General features: G+C 42.8%; 1 protein-coding gene and 1 long non-coding RNA gene across 13 annotated transcripts in view; one reads left to right on the top strand and one right to left on the bottom strand.

Moving 5' to 3' along the window:
• Positions 1–19,069, bottom strand: part of Celf2 (CUGBP Elav-like family member 2) — an 842,930-nt gene that overhangs the window by 532,053 nt on the left and 291,808 nt on the right. The window contains exon 1 of one of the 12 annotated variants that reach the window (XM_052727700.1): positions 5,247–5,369. The exons of the other annotated variants lie outside the window; for them this stretch is intronic. Within the exon in view, the coding sequence (XP_052583660.1) occupies positions 5,247–5,299 (53 nt within the window). The 5' untranslated portion in view covers positions 5,300–5,369. Of the gene's footprint in view, positions 1–5,246; positions 5,370–19,069 lie in introns of those variants that run through there. 12 annotated transcript variants of the gene reach the window in all.
• Positions 11,647–12,933, top strand: LOC128103385 (uncharacterized). Its single transcript, XR_008215683.1, has 2 exons — positions 11,647–11,979; positions 12,753–12,933. It is a non-coding gene; the product is annotated as an uncharacterized LOC128103385 (long non-coding RNA).

Here is a 19,069-nt window from a genome sequence, read left to right as displayed (position 1 = left end):
TTAGAGTTGGCACAGCAACAGGAGCTGGGAAAGAGGGAAGAAAGGCAGCTGGAGAGGGTGACACAGGTCCCGTCACACAGGGGGAGGAGGCAGAGACTGGCTTTTCTCCTAGGAAAGTAACAGATCTGATGGATGGCTTTGGGAATGTTTGCATTACCTACTTGTGTGCAAAAATCGACTGGGAAGGAGAGGAGAGATCCACAGCAGTTGGGGTGTCTGGATGTCAGTTAAGAGTGAAAACGGAGGACTAGGGAACGCTACCTACTTCTCTTATCTGATTACCAGGATGGGTAGTGGTGTGCTTCAGAAACCTACTAGAGCAGGAGAAGGAGGCCATGGGGTCCCCTAATAGAGAGAGCTTGCATCCTGTTCAGCTTCAGCCATCTGTACAGCCCATGATGGGCTCTGCTGAGAATTCTAGGCTGACCTGTCTTAAATGATGTGAGGACACATGGGAACAGAAATGCAGGTGAGGGACAAAATCCCTCAGCGAGAGGTTGCAAATGAGAACGGTGTAAAGCCTGGCCCAATAATGAGTCTGTGACTTCTGGTCCCTTCACTGCTGGTACTCAATTCCCTCATCTTGAAATGGGAACACTAAACAGGAATTTCCTTGAAGACTCTCTGATGGAAGAGATGTAGAGGTATGGCAGGGTGAGGAGAGGCCAAGTGTCTGGAATGCTATTCCCTGGTCAGTTTCCTTCACTATTACCCTTCTTTTTACCTTTCAGTACCCACAAACAGTAAATCTTATAGCAATCATACTGCTACCAGGCTAGTTTGTTTTCTTTTGTTCATAGTCCTACTACATATTTTTTCTTCTTCTGTGTAGAGAGAATTTTGTAATTTTCGTGTGTGTGTGTGTGTGTGTGTGTGTGTGTGTGTGTGTGTGTGTGTGTGTGTGTGAAGTTGTAGACTCTGTGCTTTCCCAGAGGTCAAAGGGGAGTCTCCAGGTTGGAAGTTGGTGTGTCTTCTGGCAGCAGTAGGTTTCTTTTGTGTCCCTTGTGTAGAGAGAAGTGAAAACAGCCACTAACACTGCCTGCACTCCTATTTTGCGCTGTGATAAACATGGACCTAGGATGGAGTGTCACAACTACAAAGCTCTGCAGAGGGGTTCGTGACCCAGAGTTGTGCCCTGCAGTAATGGTTTCTTAATCACCAGAAGGTTTTTGAAGATGTACTTAAGAAATCTTTCATTTTCAGGTCCTATTTTACGGCACTCAACTGTCTCTCTCTCTCTCTCTCTCTCTCTCTCTCTCTCTCTCTCTCTCTCTCTCTCTCTCTCTCTCTCTCTCACACACACACACACACACACTTAAAAATCGTCTCTTGCAATCACTTTCTAGGGGCAGCAGGTGCAGCAGGACTCCTGGCCACAGTCCTGACCAAACACCTGAAAATATTCCAGGTTATATGGGTTTGAACACCTCTCTGCTTTCTGCTATGCTGTTGATGCCGAGAGGAAGGGTTCTACTCAACTGATGATTGGCAAGGGCAGAAACTGCTCCTTTCTCTACTGGAATGGGGTCTTGTACCCAATCTCTGTGGAATTTTAAAGTGTCTATCGATAAAACTCTTATCACTGACCACCGAGAATGTCATTGGAGCACACACTTTGTGCGTCTGTCTGTAAGGTTACCCACTGATGTAGTTAGGTCCAATCCTTGCTTCTCCTAAACAGTATAAACAGAGAATTACTGTGAATGAGTACACAGGTCAGTGAATCAAAATAGCCAACTGGGGGGGGGGGGGTTGGAGCAAGAGTTCGGTCAGTAAAGTGCTTGCTGCATAAGCCTGAGGACCTGGATTTGATCCTCAGAACCTATGTGTGGGGGTTTGGATGAGCAATGTCCCCCACAGGCTCAGGTATTTGAACACTCAATCCCCACTTGGCGGAGCTCTTTGAGGTTATGGAACCGTTAGGAGGTGGAGCCTCGCTGCAGGAAGCATGTATCAGGGGGTGGGCTTGGAGGTTTTTATAGCCTCACCCCATCTCCTGAGCTCTCACACTGCTTCTTGTATCCAGGTAAAATGTGACCAACCTACTTCCTCCTCCCACTCCCAGGTTTTCTCTGACGGTTGCCATGCCTTTCCCACCATGATGTACTCTATCCTTCTGGAACTACAAGTCAAACGAAAACCTGCCTCCCTTAAGTTACTTCCTGTCAGGATATTTGATCACAGCCATAGAAAAGTAACGAATACATCGCTGTTAAGTGGGGGAAAGGCCTGGCATGGTGATGTACTAACTCCTAGTGAGGAGAAAGTAGAGAAAAGTAGATCTGTGGGGCTCACTGACTAGCCAGCCCAGCTTCATCAGCAAGTTCATGACAGTGAGACACCTTGTCTCAAAAACAAAAACAAAAACAAAAAAACCCAAGGTGAACAGCACCTGAAGAATGACACAGAAGTTTCCTTGGGCCTACACACACATACACACACACACACACACACACACACACACACACACACACACACACACACATACACAGTGCATGTGCACCCTCACACAGGAACACAAACATATACATTCATAGATGTATACACATCACCTGGATTAGCCCAAAGTATGCTTTACAGTAAGCAACTGGGAAATGTAAATGAAATCAATAAATCTAACCACTTTAGAATTTCTTACCTTGGAAAAGGGCTCTACATAGTTAACACATTGCCTGCCAAGAAGAGGTGTGTATAAAATTAGCTCAGTGGACGCAAAGTATCCACGTAAAAATGTTTATCTTTCCCAGGTCCAAATCTCTGCAGCTTCACTTACTCTAATCACAAAACAATTTCACTTATATAAGAAAAGGCAACGTCACCAGAGTTTTAAATAGGTTAAGAAGGGAACATTATTGAAAAGGCCTTTGAAGGACTGAATTCTCAAAGCTTGTCATCATAGCCACACCCATTTCTGAAGCCAGGGCCCTCCCCATCTACTTGTGCAGTAATATTAAGTTAATCACCCAAAAAGAATTTTTTGAAAGCACTCTTAAAATACCTTTCTGTTTTAGAAATAGGTTAGTCTTCAGGGAAAGAAAAGGCAAATGAAACGTATTCCAGCATCTATGCCATGAGAAGATTAACAGAAATGCTCTACTGCATCCCAATTAAAAATGAAGTTCAAGCGGCCAGTGAGACGGCTCAGTAAGTAAGGGCACTTACTGACAGGCCTGAAGGCCCCGAGTTTGATCCCAGAAGCCACGCGGTTGAAGGAGAGACACAGTTCCTACACGTTATCTTCTGACCTCCACATAAATACACATGAGTCTCTCTCTCTCTCTCTCTCTCCCTTCCTCCCTCCCCCCCCTCTCTCTGTATCCCACTTGCATATGTATAAAAATAAAGAAACAGATATAATTTTTTAAAAATTAAATTCAGCCACGCAAACAAATTAACCAAAGGACCCATAAAGTGAACCTTCTCATTCAGAAATCCTGGAATTTACTTAATAAAAGTAAAACATCTATACCCGTAAAGATGTCCACTGTGTTGCTGTCAGTACAAGCCAAGGCCTGGAAGTAATATAAATATTCAACAAACAAGGTAACTTGGCCATCAACGAGCACGGCAGAACAGTGTTGCACTTGGCCACTAAAGCCATAGCTGTGACAGGTGGCCAAACATGGATATGCTATAATTGGAAAAAGATTATGAAATAGCACATATTATATGATGAGCAATGTGCATATACAGAAAGTTCTAGACGATAAGATTCAGGACTAGAGGGCAAAGGGGTAAGTCTGGCACACTGAGCTTGACACCCGGATTCCATGTAAAGTTGGAAGGCGAAAACTGTCTCCATACGAGATAGACTCTCATACACGTGGGCTGTGGCATGTGCCACTATCCTCCGCCATTTCATGAACATGCAATAAAGAAAATATATAAACAGATAAAGATAAGTGATGCAATAATTGGAAGAGAAAAGAAGATGAACATTGGTCTATTTCTATTTGTTCTTGTTTATAGATATTGCTTTAAAAATAATGAAATCAGATGAACACTGAGTCTGGACTCATGAAAGGAAATAAGTCAGACGGCACAAGGCGCACGTCAGTAGGCTGGTCCCCAGTCACGTGCATGCTTCTCATCATCTGTATCCCGTGCTTGGGTTCTGGTCTACCTCTGACAAAACCAAGGTTTGGAGAAGATACTTATGAAAACTGAGTAGAACCACTTTCAATAATACTAAAAACATCTCTGAATTTAACATTTTTAGAAACTGTCCCAAGTGCTTGCCCTTGGAAATATTACTTACAGTTAAGTTAAACCCACCAAATCGCTGTGGATTCCAGCAGAGGGGCAACTCAGACTCAAGTGGAGACAACCCGTGAACTTGCCCCGTCTAGCTTAGGCTCTAAGTGCTGGTGTGAAGAGGTCAGAGGTCACTCTTTACATTTTTATTATATATTTATTTGTTTTTGAGATCGGGTTTTAGTCTGGCTTTAAACTCGCTTTGTAGCCAAGGATGACTTTGAACTCCTGACTCTACTTTCTGAGTGCAGGGGTTATGAACATGCACCGCCATGCTGAGTTTACACAGTGCTCTGGACCAAACCCAGGGTCTTCCGCATGCTACCTAAGCATTCCACTAGTTAAGCTACTTCCCAGCCCCAGTGGTGGGAGAGAGAGAGAGAGAGAGAGAGAGAGAGAGAGAGAGAGAGAGAGAGAGAGAGAGAGAGAGAGATCATTACTACATACCTACTATCTGATCAGCTGAGTTTGTATCTATCAACTTTCCCAAAATTGACCTGTGAGTGGATGTGAGGGGAGAATTCACCCGAGTGACACACATTTCTTTGGACTCTTCAAGTGTGGTCAATAATGAGATTCCTTTTGAAAAAAATTTACTCTTCTATGTGAAGTCCCAGAAAGCCCACCATATTCTGTTTCATCCCTTCAGTGCCCCCTGAAACAATAATTAACCACAAGGACTCATTTCTGAGCCAGACAGCGGTGGGAGCATTGAAGCAGCAGGGAGCTCTCACGGAGAAAGCTTGTGTTCCCCGCTCCCCTGTAGTGAAACTTGAGGACCACTTTCATGTGCCTGCCTCGTCGGTCTGCCTAAAGTTGTGTCCGTGTTGAGAACACAGTATTCCTCCGGCCATGTTGGCTTGTCACTTAAACCCCAACGCAGGCATTTCAGAGAATGCCAGGCAGGCTCTCCTTAGCTGGTGGGGTGGGCAGGAGGAGCAAGCTGGCCTGAACTGAAACAGCAGCGCGGAGAGAAAGCGAAGCAGGCCTACCTTAACACTTTCCAGCCTCTCAGGGAGTCCAAGTCAGAGATTAGGGAAACCATTGTCTGAGAGCTTCGGAAGGAATGCAAGTCCGAGAGCAGAGGTGCCTGGACAGGGTGACAGGGACGCAGGCAGAGGCGCCTTCTGGGCTCAGGCTGGAGGAGCAGCGCCCAGCAGCACGGCTCTTCCTCCGTCCAGGACTGATAAGCGCTTGTCCTGGCTTCTCTCCACCCCCTGAATCAATCTTGTGCTCTATTACTTCCCAGACCGGTTCCGGCTCTCCACACCACCCTTCAAAGCCCCTGTAATCTGCTCCAACTGATCAAATTTGACCTTTTTTGTAGCCCACTTTATTCCAACCACAGTTCTCAGTTAAATCTCTCTTTATTAACTCCGTGCTCCTCGGCTTTCTTTTGGAACACACACAGCTCAAGCCTGAAGCTTCCAGACTTTAGGAGCAATCATTTACAGATTACTGCGGGCTGTAGCCTTCTCCTCCTTTGGGGGGCTTCTCCTGCCTCTGAGACTTCCTTTCATATTCCCCTCAGAAGACTGCTTGCTTCCTTTCTCTCAGGCTTCAGTTCCGGGACACTGATACCTGGCTTAGAGCTTCCCTCCGAGGCTGTAACTGCATTACTACTAGGATTTGTTTTTAAGAAATAATCCGGAGCCACGCTGCTAACAAGCTCGAATTTACTGTGTTTTCTGGCATCAACTTCCTACAGTATTTCCATCTATCACCCTCCCCCCCTCTAGCGCATTCCTTTCTTTCTCATTAAATTTAAATAACAAGAAGAGGGAAATGCACCATCACTCCAAACATGAAGTGAAAATGTCCGAGTGTCTACCAACTTGTGCCTTTTGTCCTCTATTTCCAACCAAACACAGGGCCTGTGAGGTGGCCCAGTGGGTAAAGGCGCTTCACTTTTTTTTGCCAAGCCTTTGTTTGATTCCTAGAACCCCCATGGTGTAAGGAGAGGAGTGAGTCTTGCAAGCTGTCTTCTGACACCACACACACACACACACACACACACACACACACGAAAAACAAATACCCTTGCAGTGAGCATCTGACCAAGCAGGCAGCCAGCGCTGTTTCCTGTGGTGTCCACAGTTCCTGGCTCACCCTGCTGTACTGACAGGGTGGGGGATTGCTTTCTGAGTACATGGAATTCTTATTTTCTTAAGCACTGTCTCCTGGGCTTGGGCTCTGTCTTGCCTGGGGGATGTTGACTCTCGCTAATGCTTCTCAGCAGCCATGGCAGGACCCCTTCCTCCTGTCACCTGTCCTCCCAGGATCCTGGAGTCAGACAACCTTGAAATCATCCAGTCCAGGCTCTCAGACTGTCAACGCTTTTGTTAGAGCCGTGAGCCGTGTAAGCTTTATGTACGTCCTTCTTTTATGTCAGTCCCCCTTTTTCTGACTCTAATTTTAAAAAGAAAATTTTAGATCATTACCATACATGGAGAAGCAGCTTGAAGGAAGCAGTCTCCCCCGTGCAGAGCAGATGGAGGCCCTCACAGTGGCCTCCTTATCTTTGCTGAAAAGCAAGTTTAGAGGCTGGGGCGTAGCTCAGGGCTAGAGCTGCAGAGCTCTTGACTAATACAAGTGAGGTCCTGGGTTTGAATCCTCACAGCACCACAAAAGAAGAGGGTTTAGGGCTAATAGGTACACACTCCATCAGTAAGAGGCAGCCCTCAGAAGGAGGATGTGATGTGATTCAGTGAGCATTCTGGAATGCCTTTCTGCTTAAGCTGGGCAGCCTGGAGGGAGGGGGTGGGGTGGGGTTTACAATTTCTTCCAGTTTCTTGCCTCTTAGGTCATCAAAAAAAATAAAGCAAAATACAATGAGAGAGAGAGAGAGAGAGAGAGAGAGAGAGAGAGAGAGAGAGAGAGAGAGAGAGAGAAAATATGAAACTATCTTGAGAATACCATGGTTCTTTCTCAGCTCTTCCAGAGAGAAAAATGCAGATCCTCAGACCCTGCTTTTGGAAGCTGCCGTTCTTATTGTCAAAGGTTCTAGTCACTCTAAAAACCTCTGCCATTTTAATTCCTCCTGTTTCCCTCTTCTCCTTGCTTCCTGCCTCCCTCACTTTACCCCAGTTCTTAAAATAGTTAACCCTCAATGTAGAGTTACTTTCTTTCACAGTCATAAATATCATCTAATGGCTGTGAATGACACTCTTCAAAAGTGTGACTATCTTTATGCTAAAATTAAAAGACAATTTCATACCTTGTAAAAAAAAAATCATTGCCTCCCTGGGGCTTCATGCTTCTATCTGGGCTGTTGGTGCCGTCCCAGTGTGAAGATGGGGCCATGTCATAAGCATGTGTAAACATTTACATAACGCTTTTAATCCCCGAGTGCTTCATCCAATGTGCCTCATAGCAGTAGCCTTCATATAGAGTTTACCTCCAAAAGGCTGCAAGCACTCAGCTAATTAATAAAGTGTTTTTCTCTTTCGAAAGTTAGCAAGAGAAAAACAAAAGATTACCATGAAATAGTTTCAGCAGTCATAGTGACATCATCCTTATCTCGTTAGCCCACTGTACCACAGGGATCCAGATCTGGGGAAAGGAGAGCAATGAGGCCTTAATACTTAGAGTTCAGGGTTAATGGGAGGAAAAAAAGGGGAAGAGATTTGGCTTCGGGCCAAAGGACAAATGGATAAACATGATCCTAAGTTGCAAAATCATTTGTTTTGTTTTGTTTTTCTTAGGCAGGGCCTTATTGTAATCAAGTTTGCCCACATACTCTCTAGCCCATGTAATGCTCCTGCCTCAGCCTCCCAAGTGCAAAGATTAGAGGTATCAACCACCATGCCTGGGAAAACAGTACTTTTGAGCAGTGGGTTTTTCAAACTTTTTGAAAGGAAGTGCGTAGAATCTTTCTTTCAAACAAAACCTTGCACCAAGACCCAATGAACAGATGCAGCTAAAGTCTGTTTCAAAGTACAGAGCAGGGTCTGATTTTCCTGTGTGTCGGCCCACCCCCTGCACTCCCGCTGCACTCCTCAAGGCTAACTTGTTTACGAGGCCAGGTACCAGTGGCCCTCTCATCTTCCTGATGTAAATGGCAGCTCTGGGATGTGAAGAAATGAAGCAGCTGGCTTGCTCCCTAGCACTGTGTTTAGCAGTTATGCCTACAAGCCCACCAGGGCAACCCCAGCCTCTCACTCTTTTCCTGCCAGTGTGATGCTCAGGCAGAGCGCATCTTGTTGAGGTGGGGATGGAGTCAGGATTAGATTTAAGGCCTCTCCCTATCACTCCCAAGCTACTAGAGTCCAGAACATCATTTGAAACCCATTTCTTGGAAGCATTTATATATAAGGGAGAAAAATGATCAATTAAAGATGCATTGAACTCTAAGTGCTCTAAACATTTTGTTTTTAATTTTAAGGTTCAAGTATCTTACATGCAATATATGTTCATTTTGTATCTTTAATTGAGGCAAATTTCCTCTTTACCTTTCAGCTCACTCTTCTATTTCTGCTACACTGAACGCTCATACCAAATGTGTTGATTTTTTGTTCTGCTATTCTGCATTGGTTTTTGGAGTCCCTCTATGTGGTCCAGGCTGGCCTTGAACTCTCAGTGAGCCTCTTGGCTCAGCCCCCAAGTGCTAAGACAAAATAGATCAATCGGCTAATTCTTAGGCCATCAGAATTATACATTTCCAGTCAACTCAGTATGCTTACTGCGAACAAACAAAAACATTGCCTTGTTCAGATTTGAGCCAGCTACTTATCTGGAACACAGCAAGCTAACAATAAGCATTTTATTCTCAGAAGTAAAATGTTAGGTTCAGCCTTGAGAAGCTATATCTTCCCTCTGTGTCGCTGTGTGAGTTGCTGTGAAGTTTCATTTTTTGTCTTATTTTTCTCAGTTTTGATAAAGTGACCCCTTTACATGAAATTATTTCGTTGCTTTGTTTGCTTTCAGAACGTTTCACCGTGTAGCCCAGGCTGGCCTTGAACTCTGATTTTTCTGCTTAGCCTTCTGAATGCTGGGATTGCAGGCATGTGCCATCAGACCTGGCTGCTACTGCTTTGTTTTTTTGGTGTGTTTGTTTGTTTGCAGATAAGGCCAAATTAGTGACTCTGAAAGACAAAACCGTCCGTTCTTCGTACAACTAACGTCTCTGTGGATTCTTCATATAACTAACATCTATCTCTGTGGTGTCCTTTCCTCTTCCTCAGTTTCTTCAGATAAAACGTAAAAATGAAACAACCCAAATTCTAAGCAAAAAAGGAAATCCACTCTTTCCATCTCCTACATCCAAACAAGCAAAGCCCTACCAGTCTGTGGCTTCAGGATGATAGTTATGTCATCCTGAAGCAGACAGACATGCAGAGTCCCTGTCAGGAGACAGCCAGAGTCCAGGAATCTGTACTGTGCACCAGGCCTCTGCTGAGAACAACCTGGGAAATGCTAATCCTGGGGTCAATGTCAGCCAGCAAGCAGAGCAATTCCTGGTCCTGTGGCACCCTGGGTGGGTTTCCTATGGCTGAACATGTATCACTGGAGCCAAAGGCAGAACATTGGAAACTCATTAAACATGTCAGAGGAGTAGGAAACACCTGATGCATGAGGCAGCCAAATGAAGAGAAAGCATTTACCACCAACTGTAAGTTAAACTAGCTACCTAACAGGGGCTCAGGAAGACAGATATGAGATCTCAGCATGTCTCTGTCTTGTCAATGCGTAGGTTTCTAGTAGTCAAGAAATAATTTAGTGTGTGTGTGTGTGTGTGTGTGTGTGTGTGTGTGTGTGTGTGTGTGTGTGTACTTGATACACTATGGGAGTGCAGAGGTCAGAGAACAATTTCCAATGTTTGTTTCAGGCACTTCCTCCTGTTGTTTGAGACAAAGATTCAGTGGCCTGGAAGGTTGCCAAAGCAGACTAGGTTAACCAGCCCAGGAGCTTCTGCCTTCCATCTTGCATTTGCTTGTATTACAGGCATGTGTTGTCAGGCTTGGGGATTCCTGTGGGTTCTGGGGTTGGGTGTCTGAACTTCACTTTTCATGCTTATGGGTCAGGTGTTTTATCTAGTGAACCATCTTCCTGGCCCCCAAATTTCTCTTTAAATGTGCTTTGTACAGAAAGAAATACACATTTTTATTTCTTTTTGTTTTTAACCGTGTGTGTGTGTGTGTGTGTGTGTGTGTGTGTGTGTGTGTGTGTGTGTGTGTGTGTGTCTTATATGCATGGTGCATGCCTGTGAGTGTGTATATGTGTGCACCTGTGTGGTTCAAGTAGAGGCCAGAGAGGACCATCTAGTGTCGTTCTTTACTGCTTTCCACACTATGGCCTTGGTAGAGGGTCTCTCACTGCATCAGGAGCTATCCAGTTTAGATAGGCTGGCCAGTGAGTTCTCTGAGGATGCCCTGGTCTCTGCCCACAGAACCAGGGCTATAGGCATGTACAGGCTTTACATGGGTGACATGGGTGACATAGACTTGAACTCAGGTCCTCATGCTTGCACCCCACCACTCCCCTAACCCTGCTTTTATTTTATTTTATTTTTTATTTTTATTTTAAAAGTCTTTTTTCATGTCTAATAAAGTATAGTTTCTTCCTAGGAACCAGATTTTTCTTAAAGTTTTCTTGTTTTTGTTTTAGAAACTCTTGCTTCTCTCCTACTCATTTCCTGTTCGGCTCCTTCCTGACAGAGACTCTGCAGGTCTGTGCATCCTCGTCTTCCCTTCCTTCATAGCTGCCAGATCTCACCTTCTCCTCAAATGGCTGAGCGCCTTCTCTGACGGATGTGGAATGACTAACTGGAAATGTGTTCTGCTGCTGGAAGAGAAGACTTCCTGGGCTTGAGGATGTGTGAAAGTTTTTAAGATGACAGATGGAAGGAGCTGAGAAACTTGCATGCTTGTTCTTGACCCTGGAAAGTCCTAGGAAGCTCTACAGCTTTTTATGGCACACCAATCCTGGAACCCACAGCTGGAAACCCGGTACAGACCAGGGTAGCCAGAGAGAATACAGTGTGCTTGGCTTGTGCTATATTTCAGAGAAACAGCAAATCATATTTTAGTGTGACTGTGTCCCTGAATACTGTGTAAGACATAACTATACTAAAAATTATATAATATTTAACCATATATAATTAATAATATAGTATATAATATTAATTAAATATAATAAGTATTTTATATATATTACAACTTTGATTGTGGGCCCTGGGTTTTCATTTGTGGGACCTGGCAATCACATGCCAGACTAATTTTCAAATAAAAATACTAGCATCACTGTCAAGGTTAGCTGTTATTTATGGAGGTCTGTAATGGTTCTCTTGATGTTATTGATAAGGCATCAAAATGTATTTAATTATTTTTAATTATTTTCTTGAAGCTTCTATTGTATTAGAACACATTGTATTACAAGTCACACACGGAAGCCCTACTCCAGGTTGCTTTTGACCAAAGCCGTAATTTAAAAACAAACAACAATAAGAAAAAAGAGTCAGTAAACAGGGCTGCTGGATTTTTTTTTTTTTGCTTTCACTTCAAGCTCCTTATGTCAGAAGCCAGCACAGGAAGGGTTAACCATTAATCTTCAGTTACATAAAACGTGCATTGTAGATATCTTCACTTAATGGTGTCTATGGAGACAAACTTCCCAAGACAGCGTTTTTTTCTTCTTTTAGATAAAGGAATGCAGCTTTAATGGAATTTCAAGTGCTTTCGTGTTTTACTTGCAACATCTGATGCTATGAAAAGCCCAGGAACAAAGGTACGTGTTTTGGTGCTTCGTCAACCAAGGAAGAACCGCTATTCCAGGACACTATAAACTAAAAAAACAAAGAACCAACCCCGAAAGATCTCTGAACCTACAGCTTCAAAACCTGCTAAGAATAGAGGAAGGTCCCTGTACAATAATTCAGGGTCCACATATTTATTGGTATGTTTTCCACTGGGCTTGGGCCCTCCTTTAAAGATTGGGAAGGAATGCTGTTTCTCATTTGGAATCTTGTTCAGCTGCACGGGAGAGCAAAGTGGAGTGGAGTCAGGAGGGGAAAGTTGGGTCTGTGCCAGACATATTTGAAAAGTGAGAAAGAAGGGAGACGAGGGGACTCACACCCAGCCGGCTGCTTTGCATGCCATTCAGAGGAATCAGAGGCCAAATTCAGTCCATCCAGGAGGCAAAAAACATTAGAGCTTTGGTTAACTCTTGAGCTGCCAGGGCAGATGCTGTGTGCTTCTAATTCCCAGCCTGTCTTTGTTAACACTCATGGTTTACAGCAACAGGCACAAAGAGACATTCAAAAGAGAGATGTATTGTTCGGTCTCTGTGCCACAGGCTAGGGAGTAAAGCCTGAATATTGATCTCCCAATCTTTTCCTTTTGTTTTGCTTTGCGTTAAACGGTGGCATTAGGGGCTTCTGGGTTGTGTGTTTAAAGACTCAACTCTTTGCCAGTTTAAAGAGGGAAATCTGAGTTTCAGTGGAAAGCCAAACACACTTGCCAAGTTGCCTGTCAACGACACAATGCCAATTTCTGTTCCAGGACTGCCTCGCCTGGAATACTGCCCCGGGATCACTGAGAGGAAGAGGCAAGCCTTCCCACTGATGCCACAGAGGAAAATGGAGTTAAAGTGTGCAACATGTCAGGCCAGAGTCAGAGATCTAAATAACCGCTCACCTGTTCATTTCCTGTATTAACCACAGTAAACAAACTATAGATTGACTGTATAGAGTATTTATTTAGCAATCAAAGGATGTTGTAGCATCCAGACATTATCAGGTTTGTCTATCACACGAGGCAGGGCATCCCACTGTGATAAAGGATAACCTTTTACCTTTTCCTTCTCCTCTACTTCGTAAAAGTTCCAGTACGTGGCAGATCAATAATTTTGTAAAGTAAAATATAACCGAATTACTAAACAAAAAAGCAAATTTGTACAAAAGTGCAATCCAACCTTCAAGAAGAAAATTAGATTAATCGTCATGAAACTACTGTGCCAAATGCATTTACAAGTCCCTCACTTCTCGTTGCTGTGAAATATGACAACCAATCCGTAGATACCATTGGTATGTTTTCCACTCTGTAAAGAGCCCTGGTAAGTCATGTTGAGCAGCAAGGATCCATGGGTAGAGCTGCCTACCGAGGAGGTGTAGGAGCTGCATTGAACCTGTCTAAATCTGTAGGGCTGACTCTACCTTCACACCGGTTTTTCAGATGCAAGTGTAGCATAGAGACTGTAAGTGATGCTCCTGGTTAATGCTCAGTACAGGTGAACCTGACTCCAGGCAGCTGCTTTTCCACTAGAAAAGGACATCTTTTGCCAACAGTCAGGAAGACTGGTGAGGATGTGCTAGAGTCATAAATGCAATTCAAGTGGACTATTTATAGAAAGAGCAATGTGATTTTAAACAAATCCTTTCTGTGAATATAGGTAATTCACAGACCAAGCCAGAAGGAAGAAGCCAGAAGTTTGCTATTAGAGCAAGGAAGCTCCCTGTTCATCTGCTCCCTGACTAAAGCACCACATGACTTGGTGCTCTGAGCCATGTAGCCAGTGCAACATAATGGCCACCTGTCCACGATAATATTGTGGCTTAAATACAACAGTCCTGAATAGGCTCTTGTTTTTATATACTTGATCTCCAGCTAGTGGTATTGTCTGGGGAGGCTCTGGAACCTAGGAGATAGAATCTTGCTGGAGGAAGTATGTCACTGGGACCCAGCTCTGTGGGTGTATAACCTGAACTCACTTCATATTGAAAACAAAACTACTATCAGGCAGTGTGAATAGTTAACTACAGAAGTAAAATCACAGAACACTGGAGAAAAACATAGGAGTGGTAATTTCTAACTCTGCTTTCAAGTAAAAGCAATTACAAAGGGAATTCTTAAATAAAAAGTAATTATTAAAGACACAAAGAGGGAGAATCAGTTGTCTTTAAGAGTGTGACCCCTGTAGGTCAGCCACTCTCCAGGATAGGCCCCACACCCAAGAGTATTTGAACAGTAAAAATTGGACTTGATGGGGTTTGAGAGAGGAAAAGGAAGACAGACGGAGGGTGGGGTGGGGGTGGGTTAGTAGTTAAGTACAGGTAAATATGGGAGGAGCTGTGAGTGGTATGAATGAGATCAAATACATTGTATGAAATTCTCAAAGCATTAATGAGAATATTATTTGTGGAAAAAAGGAAACTTTATATATTTTGAGTACATAAAAATCCATTTATTGAAATTATATGTGCCATTAAAATATGAAAAATTAATTAAGGTACAAATATGCATCTATGAAAGAATAATACAGATATGGTAATGGGAAAGTATAAGTAAAAAGCAAACCAGAAAAAAGTATGTAAAAAAGAAGGACTTCAGGTTGAAATAGCATAGAAAGGGAAGGCTCAAAGAAACGTAAATTAAAATAAACAAGGCACAACATTTGGCTCACTGAACTGGGAAACCCCTCAAAGAGAACATATGGGATAGGGAAAGTGATACAAAGAAATGATGCCATTTAGAGGTCAATGCTGAGTTGTCCTTGTCCTCAGGGAAGCCATTTGTTCTAAAAATCTTATAAAACATATCCTTTTGAAATATTTGTGCAGTAAGACCTTCACAGAACTGCAGGGTATATTGGTATATATTGAAGAGTTATCAAGGAAGCCTAAACATCCATCAAGATACATTACATCAATACCCATGTTTATATGCACAATGTTGTATCTATGAAATGGGATAGTGTGACACCACTAAAAAGATATTTTGATGGAATAATATTGAAAGACTTTAAAAATGAAATAAACAATGAAGGAAGGGAATTAGATGTTACAGACAATGTGGTAACAGTATTTTTATCTTGCTACCAAGATTTTTAAGTATAAGTGCCCCAGAAGTACCATAGTGGAAGAAGGGGAGTGCTCACTAAAATACATCAGTTTTCCATCTTTTTTTTTTTTTCTGGAAAGAGATTTATTGGTCCAGCACTCTCTTTTATAGCAGTCTTCTCTCTCCTCTTCACCTACATTTTCTTCAACTTGTACTGAAGAGCAGGCACAGGGAAATGTCTCTCTAATGGGAGCTAGCTAGCATGGCAGCAGTGTGCTGGCTGAAGTGTTTCATTGTGTAAACTCCTAGATCATCCTATAACCACGCAGATAGGTGTGGCTTTTCCAATGGAAAAGAAAGTTTTTCGGGTGTAAGCTAGCTCTGCCATGCCATCTCTTCCTCCTCGTAGGCTCTCATGGTCACCTTACATAAAGGGACCAAAACTGAGAAAGGAATGCAGTCACTGAGAACTGTGCTCTAGCAATCTAGGAAGAAAAAGAATGTAACGGGCTCAGCTGATTGAGAGCAACGATAAAAACAACTGGCAGAAACCACAAAGCCCTCTCTTTATGTGCAGACAAAGAATGCTTTTCACAAAGCTCAAAATCCATTCATTACAGAATCCCTGCTGGGCACTGCACTCATCTTGACTCCCCTCCCCCTCCAATGGCCTCATGAGGCTTCCTGGGAAGTGAACTAGCTTGACATCTTTCTCTTGATAATATGTAATTGTTCTTTATGGGAAGTGGGAAAACAGAGGAGAAATTGGATTTTTACCTTTAGCTTTTGTTTTTCTATTATTTTTTAAAAAAATTTACTTATTTTTATTTTATGTGTACAAGTATTTTATCTGTTTGTGCACCATGTGCATGCATTGCCTAAGGATGCCAGAAGAGGGCATCAGGTCTGGAATGAGAGTTACAGATGGTTGCAAACCATTGTGTAGGTGCTGAGAACCGAGCCTGCAAGAAGAGCAAATGCTGAGGCATCTCTCCAGTCTCTCTGCTTTCTTTTACTGTAAAGTGTGCTCTGTTTTTAAAGGGTTGGGTTGTAGCATAGGTGGTAGAGTGCTTACCTAGCATGCATGAAGTTCTTGGTTCAATCCCTAGCTCCACATAGACCTGTAAAGGCAGTGCACACCTGAGAGGTGTGGGAAGCAAGAGGGGCAGATGCTCATGGCCACCCTGGGCTTCAAGAAAGATCATATCTCAAAACAACAACAACTAATAAAATAAAAAGACAAAATGAAAATCAATTCGTTACTGTAGCATAACAAAAATCCCCTATACCTTTGCTATTAGGCTGGCATTATGGACTAGAAAGTATTATACTTTGTTTTTCAGAGAAAGGCTTGATCTAATCTTTAAAATAAGATTTTTTTTTCTGGTGGTGTGTGTGTGTGTGTGTGTGTGTGTGTGTGTGTGTGTGTGTGTGAGATATCAGACCTTAAGGGCTTTCTTCCTGCTGAAGTACTGAAAAGTGAGAATTCTGATCTCTTGCTGACAATGTTTAAATGAATATGCCAGTTTATAATTAGAAATGCAGGGAGGGAGGACTTTTTATAACTGAATATTTAACACGTATTAAAGTTATCACAAATCCACACAGTTCTTATCCCATCTAATCTGTGCTTTCTCTCTACAAGGTTTATTCACTTGTAAATTGGAAATTCTTTTCGGAAATGTTGAGTTCACTATGAAGGCAAGTATTTGGCCAATTCCTCTATGGCTCAGTGCTTTGCTTTGTGTGTGTCTGTGTTTCTGTATTTCTTTGTTTTAATAACATCATTCTAGCTGCGGGTGGTAAGCATACCTGTAATCCTTGCAGTGGGAAAGCTAGAGCAGGAATGGGACAGTCCTAGGTCAGCCTGTATTGCATAGTGACACCCTGTCACAAAACAACAGACAAAAGAAATCCCTACTCCTTAATTCTTGCAGGCGAATAATAATTGCAAAGAGTAGGCTGCAAATACTTCCTTCAGAGGCAAGAGGGATTGTTTACATCCACTATGCTTTGGTTTTCTTTTTTCACTACGCTTAACTCTAGATACATTTTGCTCTTCCACCTCCCAAGGGAGATGGCAGACCACCTGGTCACTATGGCAACATGTTTCCCTGCTTCCCCATCCTTCTCTCTACTTCTCTGGACTTCCTGCAAATAACAAGAAGCCATTTGTTTTCTGTTAATGTGACTTCCACTCTTTGAGTGGAATCACAGCATTCAGAAAGCTTGTACTAGCGGTGGGGAGACAGCTCACTGACGTGCTTGCCTGGCAAGCGTGAGGACCTAAGTTCAATTTCCAAAAACTGCCTAAAAATGAAAAAAAAAAAAAAAACAAAAAAACAGAACAAACAAACGAACGAACAAGCAAAACTCCCAAATGGACACAGTGGTATGTGCTCATAATCCCGGTGCTGAGCAGGCAGAGGAAGGTAGATAACCTGGGATCACTGCCAGTCATCTTAGCCTTCTTGGCAAGTTCCAGGCTAGTGTGGGACTCTGTTTCAAAGGCAAAGATAGTTGGATGGCACCTGAGAAACGATGCTCAAGATTGTCCTCCACAAGGACTCACCTGCACATGCATCTACCCACAGAAGCACACACACAGTAACTTCATTTGGAAAAAAAAATTAGTCCTTTATTAGAATTTTTCTTCAGAGAGATCACAACTGAAGCTTTCTTACCATGCAGACCTAATTTATAAGAAGCTGCCTGTCATGGAGGCTTAGGTCATCCTTGTTGAGTCCATTACATACTTCCAACTAGAAATCTCTAGGTTTGAAGGAATCTCTGTTAATGCTGGCATTCTGATGGTCCTAGGTGTTTATATATTGTCGTTTTAATGTTCACATAAACATTATGGAGTGTGAGGATCTATCATGGTCCTGGTTTCAACAATGCCAAACAAAAGCATAGATGAAGTAGCTGAGCTGTAGACTGTGGAGCAGCAGTGAAGCATACACACAGCCCTCACAGAACCTCTCCTTCATGCACTAAATAGCTTTTGCATTGCCTCCCTTACTTCTTTTTTTTTTTTTAAAGATTTATTTATTGTGTATACAGAAGAGGGTGCCAGATCTCATTACAGATAGTTGTGAGCCACCATGTGGGTGCTGGGAATTGAACTCAGAACCTCTGGAAGAGCAGTCGGTGCTCTTAACCTCTAAGCCATCTCTCCAGCCCTCCTCCCATACTTCTAACTTGGTGGGGAGGATGTCTAAAATTTATTTTTTTCTCAATTTCAATGACACAATATGTTTTATTAACTATAATCATCATGCTGTTAAATGGGTCTCTTAAGCTTATTCTTCTTATTCATCTAACATTTCTGAACCTTTGGTCAATGTCTTGGCAATCTCTTACTCTCTCCCTATTCCCTATTCCTGTCCTATGGGAAAATACCACCCTATTCTTAGCTTCTATGAAATTACCTTTGAAAAATCCATATGTAAGTGATATCATATGGAATGGCTTATTTCATTTAATATAATGACCTCCAGGTCACCCATGTTACAGATGACAGGCTACCATGCTTTTTAGGGCTGGATATTATTCTGTTGTACATGCATATCTCATATTTATCTATTAATCTCATGAATGAATTTAGGGTGTGTGGTGTTTTGTACTGAATGTCAGTCAGATGGAATTTAGAATCAGCATGGAAACAGACCTGAGGAATTTATAGATTAGGTTAATTTGGGGTGGGAAACCCCCATCCCCCCCAGCTGTGGTGGCACCATTCCTTGGACTAGGCTTTTCAGGCTGCATAAACACGAGACAGTGACTGAACAGTAGCATTCATCACTCTTTGCCTCCTGGCTGTGGCAGCAATGTGAGCAGCTGTCTCCAGCTGCTGCCACCATGACTTTCCCACCACAGTAGACTGTATCCTCTCAAACTGTGAGCATATGAAACCTTTTCCCCGCTTCTACTTGCTCTTTATTAGGTGTTTGGTAGCAATGAGAGAAGTAACAAAATCAAGTTCCTTTCAGAGGTAGACTACTGTGAATGATGCCACAACCAACAGGCTGAAACTGTTG

The sequence above is a fragment of the Peromyscus californicus genome, unplaced genomic scaffold (assembly GCF_007827085.1).
Source record: "Peromyscus californicus insignis strain IS unplaced genomic scaffold, ASM782708v3 Scaffold_8__1_contigs__length_139910024, whole genome shotgun sequence".
Taxonomy (NCBI): Eukaryota; Metazoa; Chordata; class Mammalia; order Rodentia; family Cricetidae; genus Peromyscus; species Peromyscus californicus.
Note: the sequence above shows the minus strand (reverse complement) of the source record. Positions and strands in the feature narration are given on the sequence as shown.